This window comes from Nesoenas mayeri (assembly GCF_963082525.1).
Source record: "Nesoenas mayeri genome assembly, chromosome: 13".
NCBI lineage: Eukaryota > Metazoa > Chordata > Aves > Columbiformes > Columbidae > Nesoenas > Nesoenas mayeri.
Window position 1 is genome coordinate 8,290,712 of NC_137550.1, and position 18,426 is coordinate 8,309,137.

The window sequence follows — 18,426 nt, forward strand, 5'->3', positions numbered from 1 at the left end:
GCCTTTATCTTAGGTGTGAATGAGGAAAGATTAATAGATTTGGGGCTTTTTTCAGTATGCCTGCAGACTCTTCTGGCGAGGAGCGGCGTGGTGCAGGCAAGCCATCGCCTGAGCATCGTTAAACATCGTGAGCCATGCAGGCAAATGCACCTGCCCTTCGCTAGCTGAACCCAAGCTGCTTAAACAATGTGCTCACAGCTCCCTTCCTCCTTATATTTTTAAGATGTAAACAACTGGGATCTCAGCCAGGCAGATAATTGGATTTTTTTACTGCTCAGATCAGATCTCTATAGTTCAGGGCCAGTTCCTGCTCTCTGTTACACCCCTGCTACCACGATGGCTTCTGCAGAGCCGTCAGCACAGAGCCGGGCATGGCTTGTCCCTGCACACCTTGGCCGGTCCTGAGGGAGAAGTGGGGACAGAGGTGGGTGATGAGCTGATGGTCATCTCCTGCATCCCCATCCTGCCCTGCAGCCCTCCTGCCTCCTGATGAGCATTGATCTTGCTGTGTCGGTGGGGACAACCGGGGAGACAGGGACAACCCTGGCCGCCAGCCCCACAGGGGGATGCTCACCTCTGGTTAACACAATCCAGGGGGGTTCAACCGGGTAACCCCGGCATTAACCTCCCCGAGACATTTCTTCACCACTGCTAAGCTCTGAAGGTACCAGTACTTTATCTAAAGGGTTAAATTCCCTCAAGGGTAATTGCCAGGTTGCAACTGAACTGATTATTTCCTTTTTAGCCCTGGAAGAGAAAAACCGAGCAAAGTGCTGTTTTGCCTCGGTATTCAAACTAAAACAGTGAGTGTGTATCCAACCCAATTACCTGCTCCCAAATGAGATTTTTTTTTCTTTTCCCCCGCCTCACACAGCAGGGAGATTTCACCATCCAAATCTATCATTTTATTCTTGTGCATTCAAATAGAATAAACTCTATGAATCTGAAAGTCGTCAGGGTAACAGCACTCCACCTAACTCACTGCAACTTCCCAGTGCGAAGGAGCCAAAGAGAAGGAAAAAAGACTTGCTTTTATTGCAAACCAAGAGCAATGGGGCTTAATAGGAAGTAAATACTGTTTTTAAAATCAAATGATTACTCTTGAAACATTTTGCATATTTAAAAAAGCAAGTAGTATATAACGCAGTAAGGAAGAACATTAAATAATCAGTATTTGGCTGGGCAAACCCAAGTTATTTCAAGTGAGCCTACGTACCTTTTTATTAAATGAGCTCTGCTGTTCACGTAGTTGGAATCGAAGGAGTAGTTTTCAGTCTGGAATGAGGGAAAGAAAAGGGAGATGGTTACAAGTCCGAATTCCCCATGACTGGGAACAGGCGGGTTTGCAGGGCCAGGACAAAAGCCCATGGGAGGGAAGGAGCATCCTGGCATGGGACAGACCCCAGCGGGCAGGACAGAGCCTGGCACACAAAACTCCAGTCCCTGTCAGTCTTTCCACCAGCTTTCACTAAAAAAAAAGCCTGTCTGGTGACCACAGAACAATTTGCAGAGAAGAAACAATGTGACCATGCTCTGTTACAAAACTAATTGCTTTTAATTCCCTGATGGACTCAGTTCCGTGTGTGTCAATTTGACTGAAAGTTCAAAAGGTATTTTTCTTATTAGTGTATAATTAACATGTTAAAATATTTATTGCATAGATATGTAAATGTCAGCAAGGTAATCCCCTGCCAGAGAATTTAATGCGGGCACTTTTCTTTGTTTTACATCATTTCATTTGCAGAGACAGTGGGCTCTGTTATTAATAAAAAAGCAAACAATGGGTGACATGCTTAAAAGTTATAGGGGAGTGAAAGCGGGGGAGAAAAGTCAATGGATCTGTCATTTGCAAGCAAAACCCACTAACTCACTCTGCACTTGAAACACTGTCTTTTAACCTCAGATTACATAGCCATAGATTTCTGGTGCTCGCAGCATGAAAGGGACCAAAAAAGGCAATCAGAAGGCAGGGAAGTGTTAGACAAGTTCTGTTCTCTAACAGAAGAGAGCAGGGTGTTACCACACAGGAGGGAGCTGCTTGGTGGGACATGGTGGGAGATTGACGGTGGTATGTGGTGGGACCCATAAGGTGGGACCCATATGGTGGGATGCAGTGGCTGTTGCACAGTGGGAGGTGCGGGAGCTGAGTAGTGGGACATGGTGGGAGCTGCACAGTGGGATGCAGTGGCTGTTTCATGGTGAGATGTGGTGGGCGATGCATGGTGAGCCACAGTAGAAGCCATGTGCTGAGACATGGTGGGATCTGCATGACCTGACCAGAATCTTTCCTGAGCTTCAGGGACACAGGAGGATGCAGGTCTCTCTGCATGAGTCAAGTACCCCAGTCCATCCATCCATCCATCCATCCGTCCATCCATCCATCCACCTATCCATCCACCTAAAGCCCCCCCAGATCTGCAGAGATTGCATCCGGGCTCACCATCCACCTGGCCTGATGGTTGCTCCTTGTCCCTACTAGGCACCCTGGGCAGCAGAAGGGGCAGATTCTGCCCTGCCCTGCTTCCTCTGGGCTGACAGCAGCGTCCCCCCAGGCCAGGAGTGGGGACAGTCACCTGCCCAGCAGCCCTGTCCTGCCTCCTCTGCCACGGTTCCTCCTCGCTCTGGCCCCGCAGCCGCTCTCCTTCCCAAAGAGCCGCGCTGGGATACTATGGCCTGTTTTTATGGCAATTATGAACATGGTAAAAATAAATGCATGCAACTTTAATGCCTCAATAAATAAAGGAAAGCAGAGTCTGCTGCTAACGTAATCACAACAGCAGGATGCAGGGAGCGGGGCCGCTGCAGTAGAGCCGAATGTGAAATCCAATCGTACCCCGGCAGAGGTTACACTGCTCTGCCAAGATAATAAAGCAAAGGCAGCGTTGGTTAAGTGTGACCTTTTCTGAAATACAGCACAATATCTAATTTAGCAAACAGGAGCCTCCCAGAGAGAAACATGCAAGGAGCTGTGAGCTGGGGGAGTTGGCCGAGCACTCAGCACAGCTCGGTTATTACTTTCACATAGTAATTACTGCTGGAGAGTCACGCAGGAGATTTACTGCACAAACTACTGGTCCCTGCAGTTCCTGCATCCTCGGTCCTGCAGGACGACTTTGATGGTTAGAGCTCAGGAGCAAACGGACACATGTATTTTTAAAATACGTGACGCCCAAGAGCTTAAACACCACAGAAAATGCCTGATCCTGTGTTTATCCATCAATCCTAGTGCTGTCATCACATGTGGAGGGATGCCACCCATGGCATCCCCTCCAGAAGCCCCACAGGAGACTCCAGCCCCACAAACGGGCTCTGAGGGCAGCCAAGTGTTGGAGGGCAGGAGGGATCGGAGCCAGTTTCAGAGCAACCCCTGCTTGGTGGGGAGCCCCCTCCATCGCCCTGCACTGATGGATATGGGAACAGCTCCAGCAAGCCATGAGCCTCAGCTGGCACTGTCCACACATCCCCAGCCCCATCACCATGCCCAACAGCACCATGAGACCCCTTTGCACCCACCACCACCCCCATCAGCTTCAACCCCATGCACGTGCTTCTCAGCCCTGGAAAATTCAGGAGCAGAATGAGTGGGTGGGAGGATGCGGAGAGCAAATTTCGTTATATATAGGTACACCACAGAGCTTCAATTACTTAGAGAACTGACACCGCATGGCCCAGGCTTCAGGAGCCAAGGGACACCCGGGGCCACCTGCAGAGAACGCTCAACTGATGTCACCAAAACCCCACCGCAGGCTGAGGAAACACCACACATGCTGCCATCACATCTCCTGCCACAGACCAGACAGAGACCTAATGCTGAATTCCCCTCTGACCAACATCACTGGGAGCTTTGCTATTGATTCCTGACCAAAATAAAAGTCCAGATCCCTGCCCAGCTGAAATCATTCACCGACGAGGAAATTACCCATGTTTTGACTCCCTGGTCCACATGTCCTCCAGCTTGGGATGCTCTGTACCACGTCACTAATGCAGACACAACCCCCAAGTCCATCTGCAAGGCCCTGGGCTCCCGCGGGGTCGGTCACAGCATCCGTTCCCAGGCTGTGAATCCCCTTTGCCACTGAAGGCAGCACAACTGATGCTAATTACTTCCAGATTTTGGACACGACAAGGAGTGATGCAGCCACAAGGATGGGAAATGTGTTTCCCTGGGCTGGGGGTTTGCACCCTTGGCAAGGGCTGCCTGTCCTGCTGCACCAGTACGTTCCTGCTGGTGCACAAGTCATCCCAGCAGTTTACGAGACCTCTCCTCAGCTATGGGATTATCCATCAAGGTTATCTCCATGCAGGCTAGGGGATCAGAACAGAAAAATAAAAAAGAAATGAGATTTTTCATGGAGAAGGGCTGCTTTATAGCTTGCATTATTCAAGTGAAGTTCACTTGATTTAATTCTAGTTCATCCTGCGAAGTGCCATCACTTACAAACAGAGGCAAAACGACAGGGAAGGAGAACGTCTCCAACATGTCAACATTTTAATTGGGAAAGGATCCGCTCCCTCTCTTAATGAGGCCCAAAGAACAAAGTCAAAGCACAAAAAAGAGGGAAAAGGTAAGGCTGGCTGGCACGGATGAAAGGGCATCATCGAGAGGCCAGCCCTCATCTTCTTCGTTATTTTGGCAAAAGCAAACAAACTGCTCCTTTCTCATTGATCAGTATCACTCCTGTAAAAATCAAAGGGAGCCCAGCCTTGAGCCCAGCCTCCCCTTTCCATGTCCAGAGCCGGGCACGGCAAGAACCTCCCGAACAGCGCTGCCAATTCTTATCTCCTGCCCATCATAACACGAATAAAACACGTTCACGATTGTCAGGACCAGACCTTCTGTGCTACAAAGAAGCAACACATCCGAGACATCAGGAAGCGCCAAATAACACCCGGCATAAAGTCTGTGGTCTCACCCTGAATTTCTCTTTGAGGAAAGAAGTCCCTGTTGTCCTCCGGGCTCAGGATTTGCTTTCCAGCTGCAGGCATGTTGGTGTCGATGCCATCAGAGAGAGAGCCCTGGCTCAGCATCCAGCTTACCAGTGCCTAATTTGAAAAACGCTTTTAACTGCTGCCTTAGCAACATAAACATAAATATAACAACAGACACACTCAGAATCAAGCAATCAGCAGGGAAATTTTAAACATTTTTTCCCCCAATGGTTACTTTTGGTTGAAGATTGCCAATTCCATTAAATTAAAAAAAAATAAATAAAGATGTACAAACGTCAGTACAAGTCTGCTTGACCTGGATATCCAGGGGGGTGACTTCCCCATTACCAAACGGCCTGTTAGCAACAGGGTGCTGCTCTAACGGCTGCTCGCTCTCTGCCTTAAAAACAGAAATAAACCCCAAAGGATCCAAAGGCGATTTAAGGGGAATTAACGCAATTGCCAGTGGAAAGGTCAGCGAACTGCAGTGACTTCGGGCACAACCACGGCTGTGGACTGATGGAGAAACAGAGGATGCAGGCTGGGGTCAGTCCCCAGGGTTTGGGGACGTGTCCTGAGCCGTGTCTCTGCCCATCAGGAAGGATGCTCAGATCTGGCTCTTTCTCACTCTTCCCACTTTTCAGCAATTTCAAACGTGTCATTTTTCAAACCAAACTCTGTGGAGGTGAAAATCCAGCTTTGCCCGCTGTGTCTGGACCCAGGCTCTTGATGGAGTGTTTGGCTCCCTGGTCCACACATCAGCCCCCCGGCAAGGTCCTTTGTTGTTCAAAGCTGGTCCCATCTCTCCCGATCCAAAGTGACAGGTATCGGTCCCACCGCCAGCCTCCACCTCGGCAGACGACTCTAAAGCATCTTAGCGCAGGATTTTTGCCCTTCTTCTCACTTCAGGGTGAAAACATTTCTATCTTTCTACAAATTATTGTAAACCTGCTGCAACCTCCTGCCAAAGCATGTAGGGACCCTTCACAAAATCAGCTTCATAAAAATGACACGTTTAGCGCCACTTTTTCAGGGTTATCCCTTGAGCCTTTTCTTTTTCCCCTACGTGCCTTGTTAATAAAGCTTGCATGTCACCCTTTATTATTAAAAAACAAAGTGGACCTTTCTCCAAGGCTGCAATGTGCATGTCTCCTTTTGGGTTTCAGAAAATCTTCCCAAAACACTCAACGACTTCTCATCCTCTGCATTGAGCTGCACATGTTCACCAGGAGCACCAGTCTCCTGACCTTCCCTCCATGCTGCAGGCATCAGCAGGGACCACAGAAATGGCAAATCATTCCCCAAAAATCCACTGGGCCTCCCTGGTGGGAAGGGCAGGGCTTGTAAAACCGCTTCTCCTGGTCCTCCTGTGTTCTGGGTCTTGTTCTCCATGGGCCACTCAATCAGAGGCTCCAGCATCTGCAATAAAACTGTTGCTGCCTGTTAGGAGACCTCACCAGCACTTACTTCTTATGGTTCGAACTATATTGCGGGTGATATAGAACTCGTGCAAATTAAATAAAAACACTCCAGCTGCACTTGGGAAACAGAGAAAATTTCAAAAGAGGGACCAGGTCAAATGAAGTCTAGATCAGCAATGAGGGAAAGTCATTATCTTTTAGCAAGCTGCTTTCACCCTGTGGGAAATAAATAAGCAGTCTGAGACTGCTTTCCACTGGGAGCAGGTGCGGTACAAAACCCCACCAAACAGCTCCAAAATCCAGACCTGTGGCCTCGAGAGGAACATCCAGGCTCGTTCTGATGCTCTCACGCCCAGCAAGGCTGGTCTCTCTCCTGCACACCAGCAGGAGACTCATTGGATCCAGCTCCGGGCTGGAGAGCATCACAAAGGATGTCAGGAGAGATTTTCCTCCATTGTATGTGATGCCGTGTAATTAGCCCCTGCGCTACCGGCTGCTGACGAGGACACGGCTGCCTCAGAGCATCAGGCAGGGGCAAGGACCAGTGGCTGGAGACCTGCCCGGTGCCTGACCCACTTGGGGACCTCTGCTCCTCCGTCCCCGCGATGCCACCAGCTCCATTTGACTGCCGATGGCATCTGCAATGCCCGCACCCATAGGTGAGGGTCCTGAGCCTCCTGGCCACAGCCTGGTAAGAGGTAGCAGGAAACAGACCCATATTTCCCATTTTCCAGCATCAGCACAGTCGAGGGCAGAGATTTCAGCACCAGCCCAAAGCTTTGGGTTAAACATTTGTGCAAACTCTACCCAAATAACCACAGGTGCTCCAACCCTGGGGGAAAGTCAGCAAATGCTCATGGACATAATGGGGCTCCCCAAGGAGCCCAGCACCCTCCATCGGCTGAGCTGTGGCTCAGAGAACCCTGTGGGGTCAGGGTCTTTGGAAAGGACCCAGTTGGCCACCAGTCCCCATCAGCAGCTCCAGTGTTCCATGGGCACTGGAGCACAAGCCGTGGGGCAGCGGGATGCACCTCTGCTGCTTCAACAGCCCCAGGCAAGACGGAAAGAAAACGTGAAGCAACTTGGCTCTTATGAAGGCAGTCACCTGGAGGGGTTCAATAAAGGCTAAAAGGATCTGACCTCTGGCATCTCCCTTTGCAGCTATTTCCCTACACCCCAGCTCACTGCTAAAGCCCATAATACAGGAGATTGCAAACTGTAAACCAGCAGCATAGTGCCTCTGAAAAAGTAAGTGCATTTAGCATCTGATATTGATGTTTTATAATTAGATGTAATACAGCAGATCATTTTCCTGCCCTTGATCAATGAAACCAGGGTTGGTTTTGGGGTTGAGCTTTTTTGCAGATGCTCTGATTGCTGCCTAAACCAAATAGAGCGGTGCCTCGCGCAGTTCAGCAGGAACAAGCAGAGACGAGGATGTGCAAACACAGCATCCATTTAGATTTACTATCCCCGAAATATAAACAGAATATTTATTTCTGACCTTTTAAGCACTAATTCCAAATTTAATGAGGCACAATGAACATTCCTCAGAGCCAGACTCCATGGCTGCTTAACACCACCGACCCTCTAATTATTACTGCGGCTTAAATAAAAGGCATTTGGTTCTGATGGACATTATTAAACACCGAAAGGAACTGAGTCCAGCCTCCATTTTCTCTTGATGAAATAAAAAGCATCGCAGAGAAATCGCTGTGAGAGTTCATCCTTTAGCATCACCTCACTCATCAGAATGAGCAGTATGAAACTAGATTGTATTATGGCACAGGCATGCCCACTAATCCACACTGAACTCCTGTCCCTCCTCAAATAAATACAGGCTTTCTCATTTTTTTGCCTGAAAATGGATCAGAGGCAGGAGGAAAGGAGCTGCTGTGATGTGATTTTGAAAAAGGGTATAGGATTAGAAACCCAGATTGAATCCTGAGAACGGCAACACACAATGAAGCCATAATTACGCTCCTCAAAGCCACAAATAGTGTCACCCGGTTGAATTTGTCAACATATCAGAAAATCTACAGTATGGTTATGAAGAGCAAAAATGCAATAATAAAAAACTTGCCTTACTTACATTCAGACAGCACCTATAACCCAAAGCTTTTTGGTGGCCGTGGCACAGGGGTCCCTCCAGCAGCACCACCAGGGCAGGCACCTCCAGCTGGGCACCCACTTGGCACCACCACCCCAAAATCGATCAAAAAGCGAAATACTGACCCAAAAGGGGAGGCGTGCTTCCTAGGCAAGAGTGTACAGACACCTTCCCTGGACCGTGAGCAGCCAGGAGCCTGGCAATGCCCCACCAGCTGCCCAGTAGCCCCCCGGGGATAGGACAGGAGGGATTTTGGGGCACTGGGGGTGATACCTCCCTCTTGGGTGCCAAATGATGGGCACGGGGCTGAGCTTGCCAGCCCCCTGGGGCACAGCCTTCTGCACGGGGAGGCTGCCTTGATATGTTGAGGAAAAATCCATGTGGGGATACAATAGGCAATAAACCTAATAAAAGGGTTGGTTTTTTTCCCCATCATCTATGCCTGGGACTTTGAGATATATAATGGATCTGTGCATGCAGCTCCCAGCGTGGACTACACCCCTCCCTAAGTAGTGCGAGAAACAATCTGGATCTAATCAGCAGCCCCAGGGTAATGGGGCATGACTTACAGATTTGTTAAAAAACCTTTCAGAACTGTCCTTTCCCTGCCTCCTGCCATTAGGGATGAAAACAAATATAACAGAGGAACCTTTTTTTAAGTGTTCCCATCTCTAGGGCTAAATAAAACTCCTTGTCATTCACCTTCTGGAGCAGCAGGTCAGACTGATGCGTTTTGTAGGGAACAGGAGAAATCACAGATTTGTCACTGGAAAAAAAAAAAAAAAAAAACAAGAAAAAAAGAAAAGAAAACCCAAAAAATCATTGCAGATGAGCCATAAATAGAGAAGGCGTGAGATGCTGCAGCCAGCTCGGCACATCAGAGTGACGGGATGCCCAGGCAGCCACCCCACTGCTGCATCCCTGAGGGTGCACAGGCCCCGGGGCGGGCGGGGGGGACGTGGTCTCGCTGAAATGGGGCTGGGCACCAAATGGGGCAGCCGGACTCAGGTGGTGCCGGCTGTCACAGGGGCGCCTCACTCCGCTTGGCATCCCAGAGGAGACAGGGACACCCCAAGGCACCCCAGGGCGGTAGGCAAGGGGGCTCACAAGGGTGGTGAGAGGATTTCCACGCTTCATGGCTTAGTGGGGAGAAATTTGGCAAGTGGGTGCAGGATGAGTGCAGGGGGACCTCATCCCTGCCCCGTGTCTTAGTGCAAGTCCCATTTTTTCTGAATTTAGAGCAAGCAGCGAGTGCTTTCCATATCACCTACAGACTTGTTCACACGAGTGTTTCACCCCAGCACGTGGCCGCACGCACCCTTGCCCAGCTCCGCAGTGGAACCTGCGCACCAGCAGCTCCCGCCTGGCTTCAGCTAAAACTCCCGGCAACGGCAGATAATAAAACTGAAGCAAACACTGCCCCGTGTGCGCACCCTGTTATCATTTACATTGTTTGGCTGTAATTGCATGGGAAGGCTTGCAATCAGGATAGCCTCAGCCAGCTCCCACTCCAAGCCTCAAGGGGATTTTGCTCCACAACTAAATTATTTATCAAAACCAGCTTTCCCCTATTTTAATATTTTTCCATACTTGGGCAGGAAAATGCAGCTCCCCAGCCCACAAAATTCCCCTGCAGCCATGAGACTGACAGAAAAACTGAGCAGGACTGGCCTTGCTGCCATTGCCACCCGCGATGGCCGCAGCATCGTATGCAGAGCCCGGGTGGGGAATGGGATGCAAAGCCCATATCGGTTCAGCTCCCCTTCAAAACCTGCTGTCCCCAAAACAGCCACTCTGGCTCCAACACCCTTGGGGACACACCAGCACCTTCTGAAGAGCCCTTCCTCCCCTCTGAGCCTCTCCACAAACTCCAAGGTGCTGGGAAACTGAGGAATTTAGTCGAACAAGAGCCTGTTTTCTCCCAGAATAAACTGTAGGGAAATAGATGACGATAAAGCACTCACCAGGACAGTGGATCTCTGCTCCAGCGCTAACTGGGTCTCCTCTCCATCCCCATGCTACCCGCTCCCCCTGCCCGCCAGCCACCCGCATTATGAACAGCCTGGTAAACACAGCCCCTTGGTTATTACAAAGATGCCAAAACCTTACTACTTCTTGTTCCTTCCAGTTAATGTACCATAGCCGAGGATGAATTGCTATTACAAGGAACTAAAAATAAAAATGTTTCAGAGGCCGTAATTGGCTTGTCTTGTTGGGCTTTTTAAGGAGCCAAAGTACCAGTTCCAGGCTATTAGCCCTAAGGTTGTAGGAGAATGGTGTAAAATATTTCTTCATTAAAACCCTACCTTCTCCATAGAGGTGTTTTTCTTTAGGGTTTTTTTCCCCCCTTTTTCTCCTTCATTTCTTTTTTAGTCTTTTCTTTTTTAAAAGATGTGTGTTATCAAATAAGCTTTAGTTAAAAGAAGGCTTCGAAAGCCCAGAGGTGATATAAATAGACAGGGCTCGGTGCAGCTGGAGAACCAGCCAGAGCCTTCACTCAACTATTCAGGTCATTTTTCTACAAAACTTACGTAATTTTCCTCAGTCATATCTGTAATCTTGGGCCATTTATAATAATCAGCGCCAAACCTTGGAGCCCTGGGGGAGACAGTGCTCTGCGCCAACAAGCATCCATCCAGCCCACTGGTGTGGGACGGTGACCGTCACCACCACGAGCTGCAAACCCCTCACAAGGCAGCTCCCTGGGATGGGAAACATGGGTTTGTTTTGCTTTTTTTTTTTTCTTTTTGAGGCTCTTTGGTGCTACTTGGTTAATAAGAGCTTTAGTCACCACAATTACTCAACATCAGCAATAACCATGACAAAACCAAAACCATTTATTCAGCAAAACCCTTCCTTTGAAAGAAGCAGATGCTCTGCCAAGCGAGGACTCGGCACCTTGGCACCAGCCAGACTGATGAGGATGGTGACGTTGCACCAAGAAAACAACAATAATTTATGGTCATGACTTTAAAATTGGCTTTAAGTCTTGCCACTTGCAGAGTTTGAGCAATGGGAGCACCTTCGGGCTGCCCTCGCCACCCGCACAGAGCCGGGCACGGCTGTGATCCCTCTGTGACTACAGCTCGGAGCAGCACGGCATTAAAATAAATAACAATAATATCAATAATGATGACGACCAGTCTCTAGATAACACTGCGCAGCAGGGGAAGCTCAGCAGAAATATTACAACAGAGCCTTTTGCTCCTTGCTTTTGCGCAAGGAGATGTTGCTTTGTGAAACAACAGCCCAACGGGTATTTACTACTTTGGTTTTGTGATTTGAAGGTTGCTGCTAGAAGATGACTATTTCTGTTAGGTACAATTGCTATTTTTTGATAGTGTCTAGGCAATACCTTGTTAAAAAGGGCAAAACAACAGTTATTAATTACCCTAATTAACCCAATTCATAAGACACATTTGTGTGGCTGTCATGACAACTGCTTTGACTAACTTGCCAAGAATAGCTTAGCTGTCCATTCAAATAAATCCCTGATAATTACTAGTCTAGTTTACTGGGCTTCTGTGATAATAATAATTAGTGCTACTGGACAAAAGGTCGCGCTAAACAGTTTATGAATGATGCATTTCGCATGGTGATTACATGAGTCACGCAGCATCCAGCAAATGGACGCAGCCACGTTTCCAATGTGGCGAGATGTGATTAGATGGAGCCTGTGGCTGCTCTGCCTGTGGACAGTACAGCGGGCTGAGAGGGAGAACTCATTAACATCGGAGAAGAAATAACCACAGAGAAGCTGGGTGAAGCTGGAATGGTCACTGACCCTCCTCCTTGACAGTTAGGGTGTCCATCCGTCTGTCTGTCCAGTCACCATAAGCCTGGAGATGGTATTGTACTTCTAAAGAAGGCACTGGTAGACACCAAAAGCTTCCAAGGCTTACTTGTCATGTGTTGCTGCCTCACCTCGCCACCTCATTTCCATCTCCATCAATATCAGATAACCACAGTTCACCTCTCTGGTTGTAGCGTAATTCCCCATTATCAGGTTTCAAAATCAACGTCAAAAGGGTTGAAGGCAACGTGAGCCAGGGTGGGCAGCTCCAGCCCTCTCTGTCTCCATCTCTGCAGGCAGAAACTCTCCAACCCACCATTTGGGTCTCCACACAACCAGCTGCAGGTCCAGCACATCCCATGGGTGCTGGTCATCCTGCATGCAGTGGCATCGCCCAGCCCAGCATCGCCCAGCCCAGCTTTACCCAGTCCAGCTTTACCCAGCCCAGCATTCCCCAGCCCAGCATTCCCCAGCTCCCAAGCCTGCTCAGGCACAAAAAAGAAAGGGCTACGTCACCCAGAGGCTTCCTGCGCTCCAGAACTGGGTACGCTTCTGATTCACCTTCACAATGGGAAAAACAGGCCCATCAAATACCATTTTTCCTTTGCTGATCTGTAGGATTCCCTCTGGCTGCACCTAGGCAGAGGTGAGGGGGGACAGGACCACAACGCCCCGCCGTCAACACTGTAAAATCCTGCAAAACCCCAGGCAGAAAGGGCAGTGGGGAAAGGACAAAGGCAGCACACTCACGTTTAATACAGGGGACAGCTGTCAGCTCCATGGAAATCTATGAAATCACCCCATTTAGAATAAATTCTGATTAAATACCACATATGGTCCTTATTGTCCATCCCTTGTTACCTATCACAAGAGGTATCTGCATGTAAGCAGGATCTTAATCTGCAAATATTTGTCTGCTACAGCACTCTGCTCCCTCAGCCCCACCTGAACTTGCAATTATTCTTATTGATTGACTTTAAGAGAGCACCACGCACATGCCTCAAGCCGAGCAAACAAGGCAGCAACGCCGGGCTCCGCTGTAATCATCACCGGGGCGAGCAATTGCCCTGTCACACATGGCAGGTTATGGCTTCAGACTGGAGGCAGCAAGGCCAGATGAACGCTTAAAATGTCGTTACAGTGTGAAAAGCGAGGATGTAGAAATGACACCTCCTTTCTCAACAAATCTGCTCCCGGAGCATCTCCCAGCTCTGCGGGGATTTCATCTTGTTAAGGCTAAGGAGGCAGTACAGCCCACAGAGGGTGGACAAGGGCTCGCATCTTCTTCATTTGCCAAAATAAGCTCCTGTGAGGAAATCTTTGACCTGCGAGAAGATGGATTTGAGGTCCCGAGAAGGATTTCAGTGCTGAAGCCTGAGCCCAGGCTCACCAGCATATCACCCACAAACCTGGCCCAAAGCACGTGCTAGAAGACGAGGTACTTTTATCAGACCAACAAGGAGAAATTAGGGAAACCTGATGCTGAGCAGAACCTTCTCCAGTTTTCCCAAGTGAAGTTTGCAGCTCGGTTCAATATGTTAGTGCCTAATGAAGGTTTCCCCCATATTCTGCAGGGTATAATCATTCTCCTCCTAATGAGCATGTGTTAATGGCATACTAATGCTGACAACAACTAAGTGCACAGAACAAGAGATTAATATATTCCAAAATTTGTCTCTTTCCCCCCTCCCACCCCGAACAAAGGAATCCATTGTGTAGCTGAGTGAGCCCCAGCCCGGTAGAAGCCCATGGCTCCCACCACGATGCTGCCAGCTCTGGTCCACGAGCTCACCACGGGATGCTGAGCCCATATGGGACCATGGCTTTGGTTTCTCACTAACCCAGCCCCTGCAACAAATTGACATCTGGGATAGGATCTCAGCCCAAGCATGGTATTTCACCCCAGAGAGGGGACACATTCGTGGGGAGGCTGAACAAGAAAGCAGAGGAACTGCTCGCAAATGCCTGGAAAAACATTTCACCGGGCATACAGGTTTGGATGCTGTTTCTAAGCCAACAGCCGTGTGGATTTGATTACTAAATGTCACCGAAGCTGGGTCCCTGCCAGAGCATCCAGATGTGAATCTGAATATGAAAAGTCCGGGAGGGAGCAGGTGACAGGAGTCGCAGGCCCGGGCACCGAGCCCCATCCCGGTGCTGGCATCCCAGCCCATCTGGGTTCGCGTGACTGAGTTTACATAAGCTCGCAGGCATGGAAAAGAACACACATAAAATGGGCGGTTTTCCTGCGTTTTGTTTTTGTTTCTACAGTCTTTGCTTGTAAAAACAGCTCCCCAAAACCCCAACAGCTCCCCAAAAGCAGTATCAATCTGTGCCGCGAGTGTGCTGCCCACTGCCAGGCGCTGCAGAGAGGTGCAGAAGCCTAATTCCCTAATTGTCCAACTCCCATGTGCTCCCACCAGCACATACATTTAGATTTCCAGATCTATAATCAATGCTAGAATCAATAACAGGGAATTTAGCTACATTATAAAAACAGTAAAATCAGCCAATACTGAGAAATGACTATTGAGTCCTGTGTTTTCTGTACTCACTTAGTCTAATAATGGTGAATGATATTTTCCAAGTACATTATTCAGCAATAAAACCACCAAATTATTTGATCTCTTTCTAACCTTTATGATTCTAAGCACTCTTTTTGACCCAGATTGAATGAAGCAACATCTGCAGAGCCTTTCACAAAATTGTACTCGGCATGCACTATTGTAAGTCCACTGCCAAAGATAAATGTTATTATTTTAAAGCCATCATCCTCCTAATAGATGAGCAAACGCACTGCATTAGCGTAGCCTGCAGAGCTCAAGCACGGGTGAGAAAATGCCAGAGGGTTTTCGCTTAATGGAATTTTACATACCTGACTTAGGATGGGTTAATGCAATCCACCAACACGGGAATTTTAAAACCTGCCCTGTGGCATACACCTGCCGTTACAAACAACAGGATAATCCAACAAGCTCCAGATCCCCGTGAGAACCAGGAAGGATTCACATCCAGATCTCCAGTGGCCAACAGAGTGTCAAGACAAGGACCCCATCTACACGGCTCCCATGCACAGAAACCTACACTACTTATCCCAAACCTACCTGATTTACTGGGTGTCAGGAGGAGGAGTGGCAGGGGGTACCTGCAGGGTGCTGAGGTTTCTATCAGAAGATGTGCGAAGTGCAATACCTGTCATGCACATCTGTCCGCTGCAGCATCCGCAGCCACTACACACACCTTCGCCAACCTAATGAAAGCTCTCCGTAATTCCGTGTTAAACAGCGAGTCACGTCGAGGCTAAGTACTAATCACTTGTCCAGCTGACAGAAGCCATTACTTCACTCCAAATTTAGTCTAGAAACTAGAGGGAGACACTGAAGCAACGAAGCTGTGGTCTCTTCTCTGGCAAAAACCTCCAAGGGGTGCCAGGGGCAAGCTCTGTCTCAGCAGAGACAGGGAAATCGGGAGCCACCTACAGCCCCTATGTCCCTTTACTGAGACCTGGGTGATAATCTCCTGGGGACAGTGGGGACCAGGACCATGGGGCACCCCAGTAGACAATCCTGCAAGGGTAGCACTGCCTGCAGAGCACCCCATCCATTGCCAATTCAGAGCACGCTCTAATTTACATTATAATTACACTTATAAGTACACAGATTACAACTATTTATGCTACAAATAAGACCATCCTGTATTTTAATTAACAGAGAATGATTGGAACTCAACTTCTAGCCTCTATGGGGAGCAATACCTAATCACTTATTGAAGCGAGGCCATGCCCAGCCCTGCAGGCAGCCTGGCAGGAATGGGGGAGCGGGCAGGGTGTCCCCAAATCTGAGCCCTCACATGGGGGCAGAAGCCACTGTCAGAGAGGTGAGAGGTCCCCAGGAGAGATGGAGGGTTCATTGCTGGAGAACCCACAACCTGTGCTGGGGAAAAGCCCCGGCAGATGGAGGTGGGCAGGGGAGGAAGGGCAGGCAGGGCTCTGCCCTTGCCATAATGGGAATTTAGGAAAGATCCAAGCAGGGCACCCTCAGTGAGGGCAGGAGCCCAGGGACCTGGGAGGAGCCCACAGGAGGGACTTTGGGAGGTGGCAGCTGGAAGATACGGCTCTTCCGAGCAGATGTGCATAAGGTTGTTCAAAGGCGACCTGCACTTGGCCTTAATGATGCCTTTGCATCCAATGTGTGCTTTATGCAAAGTAAAAGACAGGGAGAAACCACAGAGTTCAAATCGCTCAATACAACAGGAGCTAATTTGGAAACTACTACAAGGAAGGCCATAAATAGTGTGTGAGACAACCCTTTGGATGCAATTAAAAAAAAAAGTCCTAAAAATCCTTCCTAATTTAAGGAAAAATTCTTGTCTGCCATGTAAATATAGTTGTAGGAGCTGTTTGCTGTTTCTATAGACTTGACAAGTAAGATGGGCATCAGAAATAAAATATGCATCAGAAATTCAAATTTACTAAAAGGAAAACAAGACAAGCCTCTCTACTTTCAGTAAAAGTGAGCCATAAAACCCAAACTAATTGCATAAAAACAAATTATATATATCTAGTTATATAGTTATATGCCATATTGTATATTTATTTACATAACTGGGTACAACATGTAACATTCTATATACACTTTTTATATGCTTATAAAAATATTGTGTATATTATCACATATAGTATATAACATGTAATATACAATATGTAATATATAACTATATAATCATTGTGTCATTATATATAGGTCTTGCCATCAAAGGAGAGGGGTTTTACTGTAAATACAGCATGGCTACTGCCACCACATCCAACAACAGCCCTAATTCCTCCATGGACCCTTGCAGCAAACCCCCTCGGTCCCACCCTGCCAGGACCCCCCTAGGGGCTGGAAAACCCTTGGAAAACCCAAAGAGGTGCTGGGATGGTGTCACAACCCGCTATCACCCATCCAAAAGCCAAACAGTGTTGAACTACAGGCTCATCTAAGAACCAGCCCAGCAAGCGTGGCCATCGGTGAGAGATGTGGTTAAATGTGAACAGGAGGTGACGCATTTATCTCTGTTGCAAGGTATTCAAAAGAATTTTTCCAAACGGAGAGCTTGGAGCAGTTACGTCAGGAGATGTGTAATGTGGTCCAGCTGACCTTGGAATGAAATAAAAAGCTGCTGATTTCCATCGTGTCAGCCTCTGACACTCAAAGAGGTCAGGGAATGTGCAGCGATACACAAAACGCTTTGGGAGGAGTTAAGCCGAGGGATTTGCTGGATGGGACTTGTGATTTCAGGACAGATTTTGGAGTGAGTAGGGAGAACATCTAGGGAGGTTTGGGGTTCCAGTCACTACCTAAAGCTGGAAGCATCGCTCCTCTTCGGCTGCCTCACAGAGAATAAAAGCTGCGGGTAGCTCCCGGACAGGGATGCAGGGGCAGGGAGATGCAGGGCACTGATGGGAGCCCTGACCTGTGCTTACCCATCGCTGCGCATCGCAGGCACAAAAAGTGCTGAGTTACAGTGACCTCCCAAGGAGAAAACAAGACTGGCAACGCTCACTGCAAAATCAGCCTTCCGACTAGTCGAACATCATCGCTGATAATGCTTTAATTATTATCTCTGCTGAAAATAAGCCTTATTTCAACAGCCTGGCATGCCTCAGCACCACAAACTTTCTCTGGGTTGGAAATTATCTCCTTTTCTCCTTTTTTTTTCCCTGCTCTATACATAGTATTACTCAGAAGCAAGCCAAATCCCTTCCAATTATGTATCCTGACGTTTCCCTAGCGTTACACTAAAGCAAGGCCCTTCACTTCTAAATGGCATGGTTTATAACGAATTGTCTGTTATACCAGACAGAAACTGATTTCCTCAAACCCAGCATATTAAAGTGAGTACATTCATTCTGGTTGTAACACACAAAATGTGATTATAACAGACACTTTGGGGGCTTTTTAAGGCTAGTGGAGAAGAGGAGGATAAGCTGGAGGGGAAGAAAGAATTGACAAGTAGAGAAATGACAGAGAAAGAGGAACAGCCATGCTGATTTCATTTCTTACAAAACAAAAATCTTTGTGTGTTGTAGAAATGTGCTTTAGTTAACACCGCCAGATAGCCAGAGCAGAAACTGCTGGAGCTGCCTGAAACGAAAATTGCTCTATTGTGCTTAGAAAACCATTTCCTACAGC

At 48.3% G+C, this 18,426-nt stretch overlaps 1 protein-coding gene across 2 annotated transcripts in view; it reads right to left on the reverse strand.

Annotated features, from left to right (window-relative positions):
* PCDH19 (protocadherin 19) overlaps positions 1-18,426 on the reverse strand; it is a gene marked incomplete at both ends in the record, with an annotated part of 54,549 nt that overhangs the window by 26,032 nt on the left and 10,091 nt on the right. For both annotated transcript variants that reach the window (XM_080352866.1, XM_080352865.1), the window contains one exon: positions 1,217-1,275. In XM_080352866.1, the coding sequence (XP_080208992.1) occupies positions 1,217-1,275 (59 nt within the window). The remainder of the gene's footprint in view (positions 1-1,216; positions 1,276-18,426) is intronic.